A 21,640-nucleotide genomic window follows, 5' to 3' on the forward strand; every position below is an offset into this window, starting at 1 on the left:
TCCTCTCTCTAAAATCAATAAAACAACTTTCAAAAACTGAGATAATTCATGCAGGTTTTTAGTATGATGCCAAATGATGCTTCATTAAGTGATGTGTTGCCTGCTGTGTAAAACTCTCAGAAACATTGTCCATAGGACTTTTAATTTTCTTCAGTGGGACCAGCTGTATGACCTTTGGCAAATCCTTAATTGCAGACTCAGGATTATCATAAGGATTATATTATATGATGAGTACTTAGCACAGTGCCTGGTCCACGGCTGTTAACTCAGCAACGTTAATTCTTCTCTTACTCCTACTGACTTACCCCCATCCACAACACTACTATAGGATCAATCACAGTGTTGCAATTACCACATGCCTATCTTACTCTAGACCAGTGGCTTTCACCCTCTTTACACTTGAAGACCAGTGAAAATAGCATTTTTTCGGGGACCACAAAGGCAGATCACTCAGCATAAGTGAATTTGACTAAGCTCATGGGGTCTATAACCTTCATATAACATCAGGGTGGTTAACTCTTCTGTGGACCAGCATGACATTTCTGGTGGGTCTGACCTGCAGTGGCACAGTGGGAGCTTTGACTTGGGATGCTGAGGTCACTGGTTTGAAGTCTTGGGTTTGCCCAGTCAAGGCATATAGAGAAATTGATGCTTCCTGCTCCTCCCCCCTTTCTCTCTCTCTAAAAAAAAAAAAAAGAAAAAAAGAAAAAAATTTCTGGTGGGCTGGGTTTGAAAAACACTGCTCTAGACCAGTGGTCCCCAATCCCCGGGCCGTGGGCCATTTGGTACTGGTCCGCAGAGAAAGAATAAATAACTGGCCCCGGCCGGTTGGCTCAGTGGTAGAGTGTCGGCCTGGCGTGCAGAAGTCCCGGGTTCAATTCCCAGCCAGGGCACACAGGAGAAGCGCCCATCTGCTTCTCCACCCCTCCCCCTCTCCTTCCGCTGTCTCTCTCTTCCCCTCCCACAGCGAGGCTCCATTGGAGCAAAGATGGCCGGGGTGCTGGGGATGGCTCTTTGGCCTCTGCCCCAGGCGCTGGAGTGGCTCTGGTTGCAACGGAGCGATGCCCCGGAGGGGCAGACCACCGCCCCCTGGTGGGCAGAGTGTTGCCCCCTGGTGGGTGTGCCGGGTGGATCCCAGTCGGGTGCATGCGGGAGTCTGTCAGACTGTCTCTCCCCGTTTCCAGCTTCAGAAAAATACAAAAAAAAAAAGAAAAAGAATAAATAACTTACATTATTTCCGTTTTATTTATGTTTAAGTCTGAACGATGTTTTATTTTTAAAAGATGACCAGATTCCCTGTTACATTCGTCTAAGAATCACTCTTGACGCTTGTCTCGGTCACGTGATACATTTATCCGTCCCACCCTAAAGGCTAGTCCGTGAAAATATTTTCTGACATTAAACCAGTCCGTGCCCCCAAAAAGGTTGGGGACCACTGCTCTAGACTATGAGTTTTTTGGGGGTCTAAGGACAGTCTTGGTTACAATCATATGCTGAGCTGAGCAGTGTTTGGGACGTCGCAGGTCCTTAATAAATGTTTGTATGTTGAGTGGGTGAGGTAGAAACCCGTGCAAAACAAGGACTGGTGAGCTTATATGTGGGAAATTTCCTTTGCTGGGCCACTTTACTATCTGAGTCCAACAATCCTAAGCAAGATTTTCTTTTTTTGGAGGTGAGGTAGCCAAGTGTCTCCCACTGTATCCACAACTAGTGATATATACATACTAGCCGACTGAAAACTGGATGATAAAATACCAGTAACAGAATTTACTGATGACTGTCCTATGAAGGGGTGAATTTTCAGGGTCCCACAGCCTTTCTTTTAGGAGCCCCATGGAAACAGTACATAGTTCCATGCAGAAAAACAATGTTGACCTCCTCCTAAGACTGATGCATTGTTCTGTCTCAAAGGGACTAACAAAGATCTCAAGGAGCTGCTCTGGTCCAACCCTGGGAGAGGGGAGTGGATTGGATCATGCTGTCGCAGCACTGGGAAGGGCAGTCAAGACCGGTAGGCTGGGGAGGTCAACTCTCTTCAGGCACCAACAAGTCTGGCCGAGGCTGTTGATGTCAGGTTACTTTTTAAAGGAGAAGGTTTCTCTTCCAAACAGAAAGACAATACTTTGTCTGTGAGGTACCCTGAAGGATAACCTTGGTAAAGAAAGGCTCAAGAGAAGACAGAAGGAAGAATGGCCAAACCAAAGGACCGCTTGAGGGGTACCTGGACCCAAAAGCATCCCCTCTAACCTGTACTCTTTCCCAGACGTTAAAAGCCTCTGGGGAGAAGTTGAGCTTCTGGTTCTGCTGAGACTTCTAAAATGATCACTGAATCTCAGGGCAGCTCACATTTTAGCACATGGCATAACTGCTCCAAGGTTCTTTGGAAGACCTGGAAGAAATTCTGTGCAGGGTAACCTTTCCTCCCCAAATTCTCAGGCATGAAAAGCTTTGGAAACAAGGACCCCAGACACAACACCCCTTTAGGTATAACACGGGACCTTAGCCCCATTTATTTGCATAGCCAGAAGATCCTGCCATAAGCAGCAGTCTCAGACTGTGAATAGCCATTTCCGTCCAGCCTGGGCCAGCAGAGACAGACAGACACACAAATACATTATTTCAGATTCCTCTCTCTGATGTTTGCAAGAACCACTTACTTCTTTCCTGCATCTCTGTAAGACTAACTCTAGAAGTCTGCTCAACTTGCACTCATACACAGAATCTGCTATGAAGTAAGCACTGAACATTAAATAAAACTTGTTACACAGATTGCTCTTTTCATCACACAAAGAGTGCAATGCTACCCGTGAACTAGCTAATCTTGGAAAGAATGTACATGCATCCTTCCTTCTGACCCGTGGAAAAGGCTGCTCCATGGCCTGACCTGGACCTTTCATCACAGGGCGATTTGGGGGGCTTTCAGGGAACAACTCAGCCTTGGCCCTCTTCTACAGGTAGAAGGATGCTGTTCCTGTAGGTACTATCCAGATTGCACAAAAAGCTGATCCTGTTAGGAAAGAAATCTAGGGCTTACAGCATTTAAGTACTGACTGGAAACAGCTGCAGGGAACAGGACCAGTCAAGCCAGGGGACACTCAGTAGGTGAATCGCATCTTTTGTGAGTAGCCCAGTTTGTCCAGGTTGGGGTGGCAGGCCAGCTGCACCATTGGGGGAGGCCCACAGAGCAGCAGCAGCACATCGTCCCCTGGGGCAGGCAGGTGGTCCTGGATCATGTCCGCAGTCACAAAGCCTTTGCTGTAGGCCCAATCTGAAGTGCAGAGGGAGAGAACTGACACTACAGACCCATTTAGGCAAGGAGTGTAGTCCTGAGGTGGGAGGGCCCAGAAAGGCTCTTAAAAAGGTGTCACATTATAGCAGCAACTGGATGGCTACTCTCAGCAGCACAGATGTTTCTGCTGCCCAACTGATGAACAGGAACCCGAGGGTAGGGTCGGGAGACCACGCATCCCACACTCAGACTTGGGAGTTTGGCCGTGCCAGGGAGGAGTGGTTCCACCAAAATCTGACCAAACATGATTGTGGAATACCCAGAATGGGCAGGGTACCTTCTGAGGGATAATCCAGAGTGAACCAGAGCTTAAAGCGACTAGGATGCTGGGCCTGCAGCTCCTCCAAGTCTTCCCGTAAGATTATGTCTTCCTCAGTCTGAAATGAAAAGGGGAAGCAAAGTCTTTAGGAAGCTTCTCAGGCCCACTTAACATTCTCCAATAAGGAGAAAAAAAGAATGCTCTAGTCTAGTTCTAGGGACTGAGCATGACTTTTATCTTTTTTTTTTTTTTTTTCTTCATTTTTCTGAAGCTGGAAACAGGGAGAGACAGTCAGACAGACTCCCGCATGCGCCCGACCGGGATCCACCCGGCACGCCCACCAGGGGCGACGCTCTGCCCACCAGGGGGCGATGCTCTGCCCATCCTGGGCGTCGCCATGTTGCGACCAGAGCCACTCTAGCGCCTGAGGCAGAGGCCACAGAGCCATCCCCAGCGCCCGGGCCATCTTTGCTCCAATGGAGCCTTGGCTGCGGGAGGGGAAGAGAGAGACAGAGAGGAAAGTGCAGCGGAGGGGTGGAGAAGCAAATGGGCGCTTCTCCTGTGTGCCCTGGCCGGGAATCGAACCCGGGTCCTCCGCACGCTAGGCCGATGCTCTACCGCTGAGCCAACCGGCCAGGGCCTGAGCATGACTTTTAGATTGTTAAGATGAGGGGAAGAAGAGGGGAAGCACCTTTATCTACATAGCAAGAAGAAATAAAGAGGAAGTAGTTAAGAAAGGAAACCCAAGGAGCAAGCTCTTATGCTCAGGACTAAATTTCCAAAATGTGTCCTTTTCCTCTTTCCTTAGGGACCAGGGAAGGAATTTGTCTCAGGGGTTACCCCTCTTATTATAGCTGAGGATCCTCTACCTACAGGGGGATCTTGGGCAGAGGCCACAACACACACTGGCCCATTTCTGCCTGTTGGTGCCACATCTCTGTCAACCCACTAAAGTTCCAGGATTGCAAATATCAAACTAACCTGGTTGGCAAAAAGCAAACAGCACTGGGTTGGATCTTCGGGATCTTTCAGGATGGCCCGGATCAGCTGGAGCATTGGAGTGATTCCTATATAAAGACACCCCACAGTAAGACACCATGGCCATTGGCCACCTGTCCCAGCTCCTTAACTGACCAATGCTTTCAACTGAATGCTACCCATTCACCCCTGTACCCCACTTTCATTCAGTGTCCAAATCCTCCAATCTCCTGTGTATTCTCTAGCACCCACATCTCTGGATAGATATACCTCTTAACCCAAACTCACGAAAATTCATATCTGGTAGGTGAGCTGTAGTCATACTCAACATTCACACAAGTTCACATTGTTGAAATCCTTCTAAGACTCTTCTTCTGAACGTCTCTTGTTGGCTAGGACTCAGATGTCACAGGTGCTGATTCAATGGGAGGCTCCTGGAACACTGGACTTGCAAGTTAAGTGCAAGTGCTTTGGAACCGGGCAGCACAGGACACTAACCCTTTACCAGTGAACTACTTAACTTCTCTGAGCCTGCACATTCTCATCAGTAAAAGTAGAAGGCAAGCACATACTTCATAGATAGACACAAAAGAGACTAGCATACTGTCTGATATATAGAAATAACCCAACATTAATTTTTTTCCTTCTTGACTATCCTATTTCTAGCTACTTCTCTATCCTCAGCTAAAGATGACAAGATCTGTTTAGGGCGAGGTCTTGGGAAAGTGCATGATTTACTTCTTATTCTACCCATTAAAAATAATTTTTTTGTTGTTTCTACCTAATTGATTTTTTTTTAGGTACCAAGGAGCCCTAGGCATCACGAGAAATCCCGATGAACAGCTTGACCATGATTTCCAAACCTTTCAAGCATCACTGGACAATTTTCATGACAACATCAACAGTGGTGGGAGAGAACGGCCCCCAAACAACACAAACCTGTCCCGCCGGCAATCATGCCCAATCTCTTCGCCACTCGGAGCTCTGGTGGAGACATTTTGTTGGACTGAATGCTAAAATTCCCTGAGAAGTCAAGTGCAAAGAGGAAGGAAGAGTGAAGTCAATACAGGAAACAAAGAAAACATGTCCCAGGACAGCTGAACAGCTGCAATGAAATCTGACCCCAGAGCCTGGGTGGACTTCTGAGCTGAGCCAGCCCTGATAATACATGTGAGGGACGATGAGGCCAGGACCACATGGCCCGGATTATTACCTTTCATTCCAGTCAGTTTAGGGCCACACAGTGAGTCAGCAGCTGCCTCTGGCACAGGGTCACCCCTAGTGACTGCGACAGGCATGGGGCCAGGTGTGAATCTTTCCCAAGTGCACACAGCGGCCCAAGAGGCTTGCTAATATGCCCAGCTGTTCCCCTGGGAAGGGCTGAAAGCTCTCTCCACTCTCTAAACTCAGCCTGAGGAGCGAATCTGTAAGGCAGGGCTGCTTCACTGAGCTCCACAGCTGTCATGATGGGCAAATTCAAGTTGAAGGAGAATGATCGGTTACAAATGGGACTGACAAATCTGCCTCTCTACACTATCGAAGCTGCGTGTTCAGACAGGAGGCTTTGTCCCTTTTGCATGTGCACAGGTGCCCAGAGGACTATGGCCTGAAGAACTGGAAGAGGCTCAAGGAGCAGAGAGGCCATTACCTTTCCCCGTGTAAGTGAGCAACCCACTTGGCCCTCGAAATTCCACCACATCCCCAATCTTCAGGCTGTCTAGGTACTGAGACATCTTCCCTCCCTCAGGAAATTTGGGGTGCACACCCTTCAGATAGACCTGGTAAGACAGAATGAAGAATACTTTATTTGGACTGTCACTGATTGCTGAGCCCTCACTGACTGGGCCTCCCTAGACCAGGGCCAGGACATGCACATGCTGTCTTTCCACCAGTCCGCACACTCTCTTTGTACCCACAAAGGACATGCATCTCCTGCTATTCAACAAAACTTGGAAGTTTCCACAAATCCCAGCAAGAGTAAGGTGGGGAACTACTGGGGTTCCTTCCTACTACTCCCTTACCTTAATGACAAGATCCACATAGCCTTGGTCATCATCACTGGTGACAGGAGTGTATGGCCTGATGACCAGGCTGCCATCAATTCGGGCAGAGAGATAGACATGTTTGCCTAAGGACCACACAGAGAACTATGTAAGGGAGGCTTATAGACGCACTGTGTTCCAGTTACCTTTCAAAATACCCAGGGAGATTCAAGAAAACAAGGACATCTTGCTTCCCACTGTGGTCCCAGTGAGCTACCAGGCAGGAATGATTGACTTCTTTGGGCCCCCAGTTGGATCCTTCTTCAGTGCCCCACGGGAGAACCTCTTATCGGTTACTGCCAGGTGAGTTAAAAGTCTGGGCAGTAGGCAATAAGTTAGTGTTTGCTCAGGCTATAGTACCAGCAAATCTGCAGGAACAAGGGAGGCCTGCTGAGTGTTCAAGATGCCCGGTGGCACAAAAGCCACACCCTAGAATGGCCCAGTGACAGACACCTCGCAGCCTGGATGACCCAGTCAGGTGGGGAAGGGGCATGGAGTGTGGAGGAAACAGACTAAAACAGCACGTTGCAGGAGACTTGGGAAGGAGAATTGCTCCCTTAGGATACCAGGGAAAGGAGCCCACACTTTCCTTACCCACAGGCAGTCCTAGAGTGTGGTGGGCGGTGGGCAGGGCAAAACGGAACCTCTTGGTGTTGTGGCTCACAGTCTGAAAGGTAGATGACATTGTTTCACCAAGACATCCCAACCGCAGTGGATACTGTCGCTCCATAACGGGAGGTGGTTCTGGTTCCTCCTGTACCCTGCCCCTTACTCTGCAACTCACCGTCTTGTCTAGCAGTCGCAGCAGGTACTTCTCATTGGGGTCCAGCAGAGTAATCTGTGGCCCGCGGGACCTCCGAACCAAGTAGGAGCCCAGAGCCAGGCCGAGCAGAGTCAGCAGCCCCGCCCCGAGGGAGGCCAGCAAGCCTAGGCTCTGTGGGGAGAGGAGGTAGTGTGACCGCCCCGCCGAGTGAGAGCCCGGGCACAGATGGTGAGCGTCCCGTACGACCAGCTGCCCCGAAGGTGGCGACCCGGATCTCCATCGCGAGAATAGGTTCAGGCCGGAGACGTCCCCTGGGCAGGGTCCCCAGACCCCAGCCTCCAGGGCGAGGCGGCGGTGACATCCCCTGGTCCACAGCTGAGTGGCCAGAACCAGATGGAGTGGAATCCCCTGGGGTAGGACATGGAGCATGCACGGGTCTCACCGGCTGGAACCCCATAGTGGAACACCACGTCCTCCGCGGCCGCGCCCGCGCCGGCGCACCGTTCCCAGAATTCGCCGAAGGGCGAGCAGGAGGCGGGCTCTGAAAAGAATTGGGGCTGAAATGGGCGGAACACGAAGTGTGGGGCCTGGAGAGTCCGAACCCGGAAAAGGCGGGGCTTGGAAACGAGTGCGTGCTTGTGCGTGTGCGCGTGTGTATAGGTGTGTGAACTAAACCGGAAAAGGCGGGGCCAAAACGAGGCCAGAGGCGAAAGTGACAGGCCAGGAAAAAATGCAGGCCTCAAAGAAGCGAGGCCGGAAAAGGTGGAAGGAGCGGGGCCTGACAGAAGCAGGAGTGGAAATGGAGGTGTCTGATAGGGTCGACTCAAAAACAAAAACGGAATAGGCGCGCCGGTAAAAGGCGGTGCCGGAAAAAGGTGGTGCCAGAAGAAATAAATAAGCGGAAAGGGCGGGACCTGTCCACAAGTGTAGAAGCCAGAAGGGGCGGTGCCTAGAAAAAAAGGTGGGGAGGCGGGAAAGGCGGGCCTGGCAGGAGGAGAGCTAGGAGGAGCGGAAGACGGAAGTGCGGGGCCTGGCAACGGGGACCAGAGGAGGCTCCAGAGGGAGCAACAGTGCTTGGAGCTGAGCCTGACAAAGAAAAGCAGTGGTACCGTGAAAAGGACAATTTAGGAAGTACATGGGAGCTTGGGGGGGGGGGGGCGGGGCACAAAAGGGTGGGGCCTGGTGAGCACGGTCCTGGAAAAGGGGTAAACCCCTGGCCGTAGGGCTGTGATGGCGAACCTTTTTATAAAAACCACCCACTTTGGCCCTGGCCGGTTAGTTCAGTGGTAGAGCGTCGGCCTGGCGTGCAGAAGTCCCGGGTTCGATTCCCGGCCAGGGCACACAGGAGAAGCGCCCATCTGCTTCTCCACCCCTCCCCCTCTCCTTGGGATGGCTCCTTGGCCTCTGCCCCAGGCGCTAGAGTGGCTCTAGTCGCGACAGAGCGACGCCCCGGAGGGGCAGAGCATCGCCTCCTGGTGGGCAGAGCGTCGCCCCCTGGTGGGCGTGCCGGGTGGATCCCGGTTGGGAGCATGCGGGAGTCTGTCTGACTGTCTATCCCCGTTTCCAGCTTCGGAAAAATACCAAAAAAAACCCCACAAAAAACCCCACCCACTTTTGCAGTGCTGGCCAACCTGGTCCCTCCGGCCCACTAGTGGGCGGTCCAGTTTTCTTGGTGGGCCAATCCGGGGCCCTTCCCAGAGAACCTGTCTGAGAAGCACTCTACTAAATAAAGCTTTTGCTATTCCACATTTGATGGCTGCCATCAAATGTGGAATAGCACATCAAATGTGCTATTCCTTTTTACTTCCTTGTCGGGGAAAATACCTTACATTTGGTACCGAAACCCCGGAGGAGCTTGAAGTCCCCAAGGAACCACTGCTCTCCCCTTCCCTTCTGAAGAAGAACCAGGACCTCCGACTTTCCACCCACTTCAGCACATGGTCCCTTGTCTCCAGCCTCACCTCAGTTCTTTCTGCCGAGACTTCCTGTCCGTAAATTGCAGCTGCGTCAGGGACCTCTTATCCGTTCCAAGTGCGTGTATGCTTGTGGAGACGTCCCGGACACACCCACTCTACCTAACCGTCGGGTGAACAGTTTGAGTTGTGGGATGCCAATTCTTATCTCTGATCACTCTGAGGGCTGAGGGTGGCCATAGAGGCATAGGAATCTAAACCTGACTCAAAAACATCCTGGAGTACCTTATCCAGAATTGCTCTCTCCCTAAAGAAGAAACTGATCTTCTCCACCATGGCCGGGCCACTATACCCACTGGATAATCAGGTGGCCTCCTGAAGGAACTTTCAGTTTTAACACCCTCACCAATTTAATTATTGCTAAAGAACTGGGAAATGGTTGGAGATCCCTTAACATTCAGGGCTTCTAGTATTTGTGCTCCCGTCCTAATCTCTGTGCCACCTGCTTTATGGTGCAGGCCCTTTTTGGCCAGAGAAACCTCACCTAAACCCTCTGCTCCTGATCTTTCCAACTTTTGACGACCCCCAAATCTCTCCCCATCCTGCCGGACCCCCTGGGGGCGCCCCTCTCTTGGGACCCCTCTCTGGTCCCTCGTGGACCTCTTCTGCTCCAGTCTCTTCCATCCAGGAAGCCTCCCTCCCCTACCGGCTAGGAGCCCCTCTCTTCTCCTCTGTGTTCTTAAACCCCTCCCCATCAGGCCCACCTCCACCAGCCATTGGCCCTCACGCGGGTTTGCAGGGCTCCTGACCCCATGGCCCAACCTCAGTCTTCTTGCAGGATGGCCTGACCCTGTCCTGCCTCTGGCTCCGGCGTTCCGGCTGGATCTGGGTGCCGGGCTCTTCAGGAGCCCCCTCTCCCCCATTCTCAACCCCCAAACCCCTATCCGAGACCTGTGAACATGGCATTTAAAGTTTTTAATGGTCGTGGCTGGTAGAAAAAGGCTGAGGCTGCTCGCCAGGCCCGCATGCAGCAAAAGGTGACACTCCAAACCCAGGCTCTTGTGGCAGCCCTGAGGCCAGCAGAGCAACAGGGGCAAGGCATAGGAGATGCCTGACCCAAGTCTGGGCCGCAAAGAGGAACCCCACCAGGAGCTTGCTTTAAGTGTGGCAAGCAGGTTCACTGGTCCTGGCAGTGCCCCTGCCTGAGGCCACCTACTAAGCCCTGCCCTGACTGCAAGCAGCCTGATCACTGGTGGAACGATTGCCCCCTTTGTATAACAGGCTCTTCCTCGGTGCCTCCACATGGAGGACAAGCCAGCCAGGTGGGCCCACACTCGAACTTTTCAGTCTCACGGATGACTGACATGGCCCAGACTCGGAGACCCCCATCACCCTCGCCGACCCCTGGGTAATACTGCAGGTAGCAGGTAAGTCCATCTCATTTCTTGTGGACACAAGGGCTACCTTCTCTGTTTTGTCATCACACTCTAGACCTCTAATTATCCTCTCAGGTCTCGGTTATAGGAGTTAATGGGACCCCTTCTTTTCCCCTTTGCATACCACTCCTGACATAAAGTTTGGATGGAATCCCCCTTTTTGCACTCCTTCAGATTCTTTCTTTCCTCGGTCTAATAGGCTTCTTTAGACACTGGATTTCCAATTTTGCTCTCTTAGACAAAGCCCCCGCCTCTTGCCACCTACCTCCCCTTTCTGTCTTTACTCCACCATCTTCTCAGGGAACATGCGGACCGGACCCTTCCTCCCATAGGGGGTCCAGGTGAAGCACACCCAGAGGTCCCCCTGCAACCAAGAGACAGGGTTCTTCTGAGGGAGCTCCAGCCTGGCTCCCTACAGCCCAGGTGGACAGGACCCCATACGGTAATATTGACTACTCCTACTGCAGCCAAGCTCCTAGGGCAAACACCTTGGTACCATGTCTCTCGCCTCAAGCTTGCCCCATACAGGACAGTTGGCAGTCGGAACCATTGAGCCCCACCCATCTCTGGCTCACCAAAAGGTTAGGCCCTGCAGATCCTCCTGTTGCTCCTGTCCCTCCCACCAGAAACCTGCATCCAGAGTGAGTTACAGCAAGAAGCAATGTTGTTCAATGAGACTGGCCCAATGGAAGAAAGCATTGGGGTCCTCAACTGTCTACAAGAGAAACTGCAGAAGGACCTCTCCTCCTACAACCTGCTTAATTCCTGGTGGCAGCCACCCATCCTCACCTGGGCTGCCCCTATCCTAGGTCCTCTTCTAATTATCAACATATTACTCATATATATTTACTCCTCTTTTTTAAATCCTTACAGGACTGCATCCGCGAAGTTTCTTGAGTCACGTCAAACAGATGCTCCTACACCCATATACGCGACTCCCCTCAGAGCCACCACCTTCTGACCTCCCCTCCCATGATGCCCCTAACCAGCAGGAAGTAACCAGACGAATAGTGGCGCCCCTATCTAACATAAAAGGTCAGAATGTGAGGTCGGTTGGCAATAGAGGAAAGTCACATGAGGAAACAGGCCCAGGAACTTTGGCTGGAACCATCCACACTCATGCCCGCCAAAAGAAACTTACTAGGAGCTCTTTGAAAAAGAACAACTGTCAGCCAATGAAATTTCGACACGTCATATCAACCCGACCACCCTACCGACACTATAAATTACCCCCAAACAGGAGGCAGCACGACTTCTCTGGCCCCGTCTCGTGGACCAGAGAACATCGTCCAGGAAGCGCTCTACTAAATAAAGCTTTTGCTATTCCACATTTGATGGCTACGTAGCGCCCTTTATTCCTTGGCGGGGAAAATACCTTACAGATAGATGGGTGGGGTGTTGGGGGACTGGGTGAAAAAAGTTAAGAGAGTAAGCAACAACAAAAAACCTCACAGATAACAGTAGGTTATTATCAAAAACAGGATGAGGGGAGGTTAGAAAGGAATAAAGGACTGATAAACAGTGATGGAAGGAAATGGCTGTGTCTGGTGAATGGACTATGCAGGTGATGTTTTGTAGAATTGTACATTTGAGACCTATGTAATTTTATCAGCCTGTATCACCCCAGTAAATTCAGTAAAAAAAAGTCACACCACCTGAGCTCCTTTCCTCCTGGTCCACACACTCGTGGGGTCAGGAGCCCAGAAACTTATTCAAGGTCATTGAGGAACGCAGCTCCAGCCCTGCCTCCCCAGCTTCTGTCCCTGAACTGGGACACCAGGTGGTCACTTACTACATAACCATAGCCCAGACTTTGACACCACATATCTGTTTTGCTTCTTTTAGGGCTTTATGTAAATGAGACCATACAGTACACATTTTTATGCATCAGCTCCTTTTGCATTATGTTTGTGGGATTTTCTCCATGCTCTTGTGCTAGAGGCAGTTTGGTCATTTTTATCACTGAGTGGTGTTTCATTGTGAGATGAGACCAAGTTTATTTACCCATTCTAATTTGGGGGTTGCTAATCTGTGGCTATTACAAAGAATGCTCCTATCCATGTTACTGTGCATGTGTGGTGCACACAAGCCTGTGTTTCCATTGAGTGTATACCCAAGAATGGAACTATTCCATCAGGTGTACAGATGCTCGGTGCTGGTAGACAGTTTTGCAGAGTGGTTGTGTCTGTGCTACCATCATCAGTGGTGAGAGTTCTTATTTCACTACAGCAGAGGTTGGCCAGACAGTAAATATTTTAGACCAGTGATTTTCAACCTTTTCACACTTGGGGACCAGTGAAAGTAGGAGAATTATTTAGGGGACTGCTAAGGCAGAAATCACCCTTAGCATAAGTAAATTCAACTAAGCTCTTTGGGTTCATAATCTTTATACAACATCAGGGTGGTTAACTCTTTTGCAGACTGGCACAAAATTTCTGCCCATTGAAAAACAGTGTTTTAGACTTTGCAAGCTACACAGCTACTCAACTTTGCCCTTGTAGCATGAAAGCTTCTCTAGACAATATATAAGCAAAGGAACATGGCTGACAAAACTTTGGTCCAGCAAGGTCTCAGCCTTGGCAATTTGGAGTTTGGGTCTTTCTGTGGTTTGATTGTGTGCTCCCCACCCCAATTCATATGTTGAAATCCTAACTCCCTAAATTATAGTGTCAGGAGGTGGAGTGATTAGGGCTTGAAGGTAGAGCCCTCACGAATGGGATTAGTGCTCTTATCAAATAAGTAAGAGCTCCCTCACTGACTTCTGCCAGGTGACGATGCAAAAAGACAGTCCTCTATGAACGAGGAAGTGGGACCCTACCATATACTGCCTCTGCCAGCACCTTGATCTTACACTTTCCAGCCTCCAACACTGTGAGAACTAAATTTCTGGGCCTGGCCGGGTGCTCAGTTGGTTAGAGTGCTGTCCCGATAAACCAAGGTTTCAGGTTTGATCCTGGGTTAGAGCACATGCAAGAATCAATCAATGAATGCATGAATAAGTGGAACAAGTTGTTCTATTTCTCTGCCCCCCCATTCAAATCAATTAGTAAATTAAAATTAAATTTTTTTTTCTGTTATTTATAAACTAGCAGTCTGTGAATGCTGTTATAGCAGCCTGAACAGACTGTGGCGCATGCACAGATGTGAACCAAAGCCAGTTCCACCTCTATGATCATAGTACTAATACTTGCTGCTTTAGGCAGGGCAATAGGTCCTTCACAGAAAGATCCTCAGGTGTAACACTTGGGTGCAGATAAGAACCAAGATAGCCTGACCAGGCAGTGGCACAGTGGATAGAGCGTCGGACTGGGATGCGAAGGACCCAGGTTCGAGACCCCGAGGTCGCCAGCTTGAATGCGTGCTCATCTGGTTTGAACAAAAGCTCACCAGCCTGGACTCAAGGTCGCTGGCTCAAGCAAGGGGTTACTCAGTCTGCTGAAGGCACGCGGTCAAGGCACATATGAAAAAGCAATCAATGAACAACTAAGGTGTCGCAACGAAAAACTGCTTGAGCATGGGCTCATCTGGTTTGAGCAAAAGCTCACCAGCTTGGACTCAAGGTCGCTGGCTCGAGCAAGGGGTTACTCAGTCTACTGAAGGCCCGCGGTCAAGGCACATATGAGAAAGCAATCAATGAACAACTAAAGTGTCGCAAGGAAAAACTGATGATTGCCTGACCTGTGGTGGTGCAGTGGATAATGTCGACCTGGAAATGCTGAGGTCGCCGGTTCAAAACCCTGGGCTTGCCTGGTCAAGGCACATATGGGAGTTGATGCTTACTGCTCCTCCCTCCCCCTTCTCTCTCTCTCTTTCTCCTCTCTCAAAATTAATAATAAAAAAAAGAAAAACTGATGATTGATGCTTCTCATCTCTCTCCGTTCCTGTCTGTCTATCCCTCTCTCTGTCCCTGTAAAAAAAAAAAAAAGAACCAAGATAGTTCATGGTGACTCCTTCCCTCTCTCTCTCTGGCCCTTAGTCAGCCAAAAGAATATTGTCTCACCTGTTCCCCTCATCAGATTGTGTCATTTATCTTAAGTGGCCTACAAAAATTAGAATTAGGATGAGCATAAATCTCTGCTTACCTGGGACAGTCTGGTTTACACATGTGGTTGTAGTGTGATTTTTTTAAAATTTATTTATTTTTTACAGAGACAGTGAGTCAGAGAGAAGGATAAACAGGGACAGACAGGAACGGAGAGAGATGAGAAGCATCAATCATCAGTCCTTTGTTGAGCGTTGCAACACCTTAGTTGTTCATTGATTGCCCTCCCATATGTGCCTTGACCGTGGGCTTTCAGCAGACCGAGTAACCCCTTGCTGGAGCCAGCGACCCTGGGTCCAAGCTGGTGGGCTTTTGCTCAAACCAGATGAGCCTGCGCTCAAGCTGGCGACCTCGGGTCTCGAACCTGGGTCCTCAGCATCCCAGTCTGACGCTCTATCCACTGCGCCACCGCCTGGTCAGGCTGCAGTGTGATTTTTTTTTTTAATTTTATTTTTATTTTATTTATTCATTTTAGAAAGGAGAGAGAGAGGAGAGAGAGAGAGAGAGAGATAGATAGAAGGGGGGAGGAGCAGGAAGCATCAACTCCCACATGTGCCTTGACCAGGCAAGCCCAGGGTTTCGAACCGGCGACCTCAACATTTCCAGGTTGACACTTTATCCACTGCGCCACCAGAGGTCAGGCTGCAGTGTGATTTTTAACAGTGCTTCCTTTCGTTCTCTAAAGTACTCCTGTTTGGACAGTAACTTATTGAGTACATGGTCACTCTACTTGGCGTACACAGGCCTTTACAAGTTTCTAGCTTTATTTTTTGCCGGCCATGTAAAAACTGCATGCCCAAGATCAGTCCTTGCAGAACTCCCATCATGCCTCTAGCTCTCTTCTTCCTCAGGCTGAGTCCAGACCTTGATCTGCTGGATTAGGAGCCAGGAGTCTTGGGAGGCCAGCACCAGCAGTCATATGCAGCTCAGCTGCTCCATGGTGTCTTCTTCATAAAATACCTTCTGGTCCAGATTTCCCTCTACCAATGGTCCCAGCAGGGCATAGCGAGCACAGTCTTCAGAATGTGCCAGGAGGTCATAGCCTAGTTCTACTTGGCCCTGCTCCAGCTGGTACAGCCCTTGTTGGTGGGAACCTGTCAGCACCTCTATCCGTATGACTTTCTGTGGCCTTTCCAAAATTACCGTCAGGTAGTTGCCTCTCAAGGGCTCGAGGGTGAAGTAGCATTCCTGGTTCAGAACATAAGCGTACTGGGGAATCGCATCCGATATTGTCTTCATGTCCGTGAAGACATTGGCTGTGGGGTTATCCGGTTCACCAAAGACCATTTCCTTTTCAACAGGAAAGCAGGTGGCCTCAGGCGCAGCATAGTGGCCCATGGGATGGAAGACGGAACGGAGACGAATTGAAACATGTTGGGCCAAGAGAAGACGGAATTCCGAGAGAAGCATGTGGGTAGGCGTGTCCTTGGGGAAGAGGAGGAGGAGCGTGGTCAGGCGAGAGAGGTCGCTAGTGTGGAGAACTTTCCCGGAGAAGCTGAGGCTGGAGAACTCCAGGATTACCCACGGCCGTTCTCTCCAGGCTGACAGTGCCCAATAGATGACAGAAATGAATTTGGGGGTGCAGTGAACATGATCTTCTATCATCAGAAAGTATTCAGAGAGGTTGAGAGCAAAGTTCATGAGGAGGGCATAACTGACTTTCTGCCTGTGATAAATGGCTGCGCAGGGTGAGGAATCATTAGCAGTGCCCAGATCTCCTGGGACAGGAGAGCCACTGAGATGACCGTGGATCACGAGCAGCTTCTGGGCCTCAATGTGAGGTTGGAAGAGGCCTGAAATATTGGCAACTGTTTGGCCAAGCCACTCAGGATCAGGATCTGACAGGTGGACCAGCACTACAATACAGTTCAACTCAGGCTCCGAGGAGGCTTGGAAGAGGGGACTGCAGGGTGTCTAAGAGGGTGCTCCCGTAAGGGCGTTTTACCGAGGAGATCCCCACCGTCAGCAGTTCTGGAGGTGAGGGAACATAAGACACTGTTAGCACTTTGCAGTGGCAATGAGAACCTCCCAGCACCTGGGACAAATTCACATTTCCTTCCCTCAGAAAGTGTGCTCAGGGAAGAAGTTGATCTCTAGTCAGAGGCTGTGAAGTGGTTTTATTTGATCAGTTCCTGCAAGGCCGTTAGGGAACCTTTATGAAGGACATGGCTCTCTCTGATGGGGAGGCTACTACCATGTACTTCCTGGCTGTGACTGCAGACCTGAATGGGAGGTCTGCAGGGGCTGAGGAAACCCGAGGACTCTTGTGGTCCAGTGCTCAGGGAGTTGACATCCACCCAAGCTCAGCCCCCTCCTTCATCCTCCCCATCTGGGGGCTGGCCCTGAATGAGCTTCACTGTGAGATAGCTCCTTAGCGGGTCATTGTGGACGTCCACCTTGTTAGGCAGCACCCTCTTTCCCCACGAGATGCCAGCTCGTTCCCCCCTCACTCGCCTCCCATCTTCTTCCTGAGATGTTTTGTGTCATCGCTGCCCAGTCTGATCTCCCTCCCATGTACTCACTCCTCTCCTGGGGAGGGGCTCCAGCCAGAACTGTGTAGGTAGCGTGCTGGACCACAGGGGAGCTTTTCTGCATCTCCTTGAAGGTCTCCACGTGGTTCCCGCTTTCAGAGCTGATTTGCTCCTGCACTAGCTGCTGCAGTGTTTTCTTCTCCTCCTTCTGCTGAGGATGGATGAGCACCAGCCCTGAGCTTCACCCCAACTCCTCTGGAGACAACTGAGGACAAATCCCCCTTTTGGAAAGACCAGGCAAGCCCCAGGATCCATCCCCCAGGGATCTGAGTGTCGTGGCTTAGTGGAGTGCTGTCTGCACCTCATCATGAGAACTCATATGGCTCCAGCAGGAGTGGTGGGCCTGAGTCAGGGAAGTGGGGCTCCCCAGTTCCGGAAGGAATGCCTGTGGGAAGGTCCCAGGGTTTTGCAGAGTAAGATCCTGCCTGCTCCACCTCTGAGCTCTGTGCCATCACAGGATGGCAGACACATCTGACTCTGCTTGGACCATGCGGGGTGCTGTGCCAGTGTGGGAAGACCAGTTGGTCTCGTCCTGGAGGAAGTTACATATAGTGCCTCACTTCTAAAGCTCTTTCTTTTGCTCAGTTCTGACTGCACACTTCCCCACACTCACCTCACACTCTGCTCTAGCTGGTATGAGGCACATAGGAAGGGCATGCACCCCAGAACCTGAACGCTCAGGTCTCCACTGCAGACGGGGATGTGGGAGCAGACCTCTTTGGGCTCCGGGTCTCCATCCCTGACGGGACAGTGGGAGGAGCACCATCTGTACTGTGGTGAGGAGTGTGGCAGCCTCCTTGTATGCTGGCCTGCCAGTCAGGGGGCCCCTCTGGGAGGTCTGTGCAAGGCTGTCCACACACATGAAGTGCCCCCTTCCTCCACAATTAAAACCCTATCCATATGCAAGGCTGGTTAAAATTTATCTTTTTTGACACTCTCCTGAATCTTCAAGTGCTCTCAGAATTTCTATGGTTATAATTGATTGTTTGCATAACTGGAAAATTTTCCTCTCTGCTGAAGTGTTAGCAGGTAGCCCAGCCTCATTTGGAGCTTACCAATGACACACTTTGCTCCAGATGCTTTTCCTTAATGTCGTGAAGGAGGAGGCTCAGGGAGATGAAGGACACGACCATGACGGTGGATTTCCAGAGGCAGTGGTGCATGGTGCTGGCCTGGTGCTCTGCGGGAGGCGGGCAAGATCTGGATCCTGAGAGCCTCCATCACAGAGTAGCCAGACACATCCTCCTGTTGCCTGGAGGCCTCCCTTTCCTCCCCCACCCTTCCCCCTGGACACCTGCCAGTTTACTTCCTTAGCCTTTCCCCCCACCCCCACCCACTTGTAACTGTCTAAGGAGAGCCAAAGCTCACGGAGTTTGGTTCTGTTCGGCCTCTACCTTCTTCACCTCCTGTCTTGGTTTCCAGGTGACATTGAAGAAGCTTTCGTTTAGCGACTCTCGAAGTAGAGGCCCCATCAGAGAGGATGTGTTGCCAAGAAAAGGAAATCAAGGGTCAGGTGTTAGTCATGGCCTTCCCTAAACTCACGTGAGCCAAGTCCCTACTCAGTTGTGAGTGACCGATGGGCTGGGTCTCGTCTGTTAGCTCTTCACTTTTGTATCTGATCCTTCCCAGGATTATGTTGGACAGATTACAAGGTCTTGGATCAAGTCAGAGGACAAGGGAAACTCTTGAATGTCTCCCCACCCTGGACTGGTGAGGAAAGGTGGAAACCTAGAAGTGACCAGAAATTTCTAATCATGTGGAGGTCTTTACCATGTTTGTGGAGCCACAGCCGCTGGAGGTTTTTTATCTAACAGAAAAAATGGCTTGATAAATAATCAGAGAGCAGGGATTTCTCTGCAATCAAGGAGACAAAAATTTAATATCACCGGACAGGGGCCCAGAGTGGCTCCTCTGAGGTGGCAGAAACTAGTCACCCTCCCTGGAGATGGTGCTTGACAACCATTGTTCAACCTGAATGGGTGCTGCTCACATCAAGCACCTGTTTCTGGATACAGTGGGAATCAGGGTTGTTCTTGGTTTTGTTCTTGTTTTTAGTGAGAGAGATAGACAGACAGGAAGGGAGAGAGATGAGAAGCATCAACTTGTAGTTGTGACACCCTAGTTTTTCATTGATTGATTTTTTTTTTATTTTTTTCTTATTTTTTTTTACAGAGGCAGAGATAGACAGGGACAGACAGACAGGAACAGAGAGAGATGAGAAGCATCAATCATCAGTTTCTTGTTGCGCGTTGCGACTTCTTAGTTGTTCATTGATTGCCCTCTCACACGTGCCTTGACCGCAGGCCTTCAGCAGACCGAGTAACCCCTGATGGAGCCAGCGACCTTGGGTCTAAGCTGGTGAGCTCTTTGCTCAAGCCAGATGAGCCCGCGCTCAAGCTGGCGACCTCGGGGTCTCGAACCTGGGTCCTTCCGCATCCCAGTCCGACGCTCTATCCACTGCGCCACCACCTGGTCAGGCTCATTGATTGATTTTTTTTTTTTAATTTATTATTTATTTATTTATTCACTTTAGAGAGGAGAGGAGACAGAGAGAGAGAGAGGAAAGATTGAGAGAGAGAAGGGGGAGGAGCTGGAAGCATCAACTCCCATATGTGCCTTGACCAGGCAAGCCCAGGGTTTCGAACCGGCGACCTCAGCATTTCCAGGTCGACGCTTTATCCACTGCGCCACCACAGGTCAGGCTCATTGATTGATTTTTATATGTGCCTTGGCCTGACCTGTGGTGGCGCAGTGGATAAAGCGTCGACCTGGAAATGCTGAGGTTGCCGGTTCAAAACCCTGGGCTTGCCTGGTCAAGGCACATATGGGAGTTGATGCTTCCTGCTCCTTCCCCTTCTCTCTCTCTGTCTCTCTCTTCTCTCCCTCTCTCTCTCCTCTCTAAAATGAATAAATAAATAAATAAAATTATATGTGCCTTGACCGGGGGCTCTAGCTGAGCCAGGGACATGTTTCTTAAGCCACTGACCTTGGGCTCAAGCCAGTGACCATGGGACCATATTGATGATCCTGCGCTCAAGCTAGTGACCTTGGGGTTTTGAACCTACGTCCTCAGTGTCCTAGGTCAGTGCTCTCTCTGTGGGAATAAGTTTTTAAAGCCAGCTTCCCAGTCTCATCTCAAACCCAGAAGCTGAAAATTAACTGTCAGTTTGAATCAAATTGACAGGGGTGGATATTGAATGATCCCTTCCCTGTTAGAAGGCCCTGTAGGTGGTTCCTGGAGGAACTATCCATGTTATAGGATATCCAGTTATAGGATAAATAAGTAATTTAGATGTTGTGTGTTCATCTTTATTCAGTTCAAAATAATTTCTGATCTCTCTTGTGATCTTTTTAACCCACGAGCAATTTAGAAATGTTGCTTAATTTCCAAATGTTTGTGGGGTTTCTAGATAAGTAATTATAATTATTTGTTTGTACTTTTATTCTTTTCTGGTTAGAGGGTGTATTTGGTATGATTACAATCCTTTAAACCAGGGTCACTCTCCAGTACTCTATAGTCATCAGGCAAGATTATTGGAAAGACTTCCCACCTCTACCCAATCTTGACTTTCTGGCTTCCTCTATCAGATAACTCCGTGAAGATCTGACTTCACTGGTCTGTCAGTCCTGCCCTTGCCACTGCTTTGCCACACCTGGATGAGAGGAGTTGCTTGTCATTCTGGCTAAGCTCTCTTGCCTATGCAAGCACTGGCCTGAGGCCTGGCCCTGATTGGCCCTCATGGTTCAATCACCCTTGATAGTAAATGACCAAACTTCTCCATGAACCCACAATTCTCAGTTTTTGTGATCTGAACTCTTGCCCCTGTTCAGACCTGAGCTTGGAGCTGGCATAACATTTTTTTTTCCAGAGAGCAAGAGTCAGAGAGAGGGATAGACAGACAGGAACGCAGAGAGATGAGAAGCATCAATCATCGGTTTTTCGTTGTGGCACTTTAGTTGTTCGTTGACTGATTTCTCATATGTGCCTTGACCGTGGGGGTTACAGCAGACCGAGTGGTGAACTTTGCTTGAACCAGATGAGCCCACGTTTAAGCTGGCGACCTCAGGGTCTTGAACCTAGGTCCTCCACATCCCAGTCGGACACTCTATCCACTGCGCCACCGCCTGGTCAGGCTGGAACTGGAATAACTCTTGATTGGCACTGTTGCCATATCTGCAGCAGGGCTGGGAAGAGCAAGATGGCTGCTCGGGCGACAGAGCCTGTTTTTAAATCCCTGTGCTCTGGTTTCTTTATTATTTAAAATAGATTGGGTCGAGTGACCCAGTTTTGTATCATAAGTTTACCCGTTTATGAGTGAAACATCCAAAGGCCAGTGCCTCTACCTGTGCGCAGACTGTGTTCTGCACAGGGGACTGGTGAGGGGCA

General features: G+C 50.1%; 2 protein-coding genes and 1 long non-coding RNA gene across 3 annotated transcripts; 1 reads left to right on the forward strand and 2 right to left on the reverse strand.

The window, feature by feature from the left end:
* Positions 1–2,479: 2,479 nt before the first annotated feature.
* CYB5R1 (cytochrome b5 reductase 1) lies at positions 2,480–7,937 on the reverse strand. Its single transcript, XM_066239585.1, has 9 exons — positions 7,774–7,937; positions 7,353–7,502; positions 7,163–7,235; positions 6,548–6,654; positions 6,175–6,304; positions 5,466–5,549; positions 4,530–4,615; positions 3,567–3,666; positions 2,480–3,268 (listed from the first exon to the last, which is right to left on the reverse strand). Exons 1-9 carry the CDS (start codon positions 7,786–7,788, stop codon positions 3,096–3,098), a joined length of 918 nt encoding a protein of 305 aa, XP_066095682.1. The 5' UTR covers positions 7,789–7,937; the 3' UTR covers positions 2,480–3,095.
* Positions 7,938–8,042: 105 nt separating this feature from the next.
* LOC136310726 (uncharacterized) lies at positions 8,043–12,012 on the forward strand. Its single transcript, XR_010726602.1, has 3 exons — positions 8,043–8,462; positions 10,526–10,671; positions 11,554–12,012. It is a non-coding gene; the product is annotated as an uncharacterized lncRNA (long non-coding RNA).
* Positions 12,013–15,637: 3,625 nt separating this feature from the next.
* Positions 15,638–16,363, reverse strand: LOC136320343 (alpha-1,3-mannosyl-glycoprotein 4-beta-N-acetylglucosaminyltransferase-like protein MGAT4E). Its single transcript, XM_066253534.1, has one exon. The coding sequence runs from the start codon at positions 16,361–16,363 to the stop codon at positions 15,638–15,640; it is 726 nt and encodes a 241-aa protein (XP_066109631.1).
* Between the last annotated feature and the right edge of the window lie 5,277 nt (positions 16,364–21,640).

This window comes from Saccopteryx bilineata, chromosome 1 (assembly GCF_036850765.1).
Source record: "Saccopteryx bilineata isolate mSacBil1 chromosome 1, mSacBil1_pri_phased_curated, whole genome shotgun sequence".
In the NCBI taxonomy this organism is placed as follows: Eukaryota; Metazoa; Chordata; class Mammalia; order Chiroptera; family Emballonuridae; genus Saccopteryx; species Saccopteryx bilineata.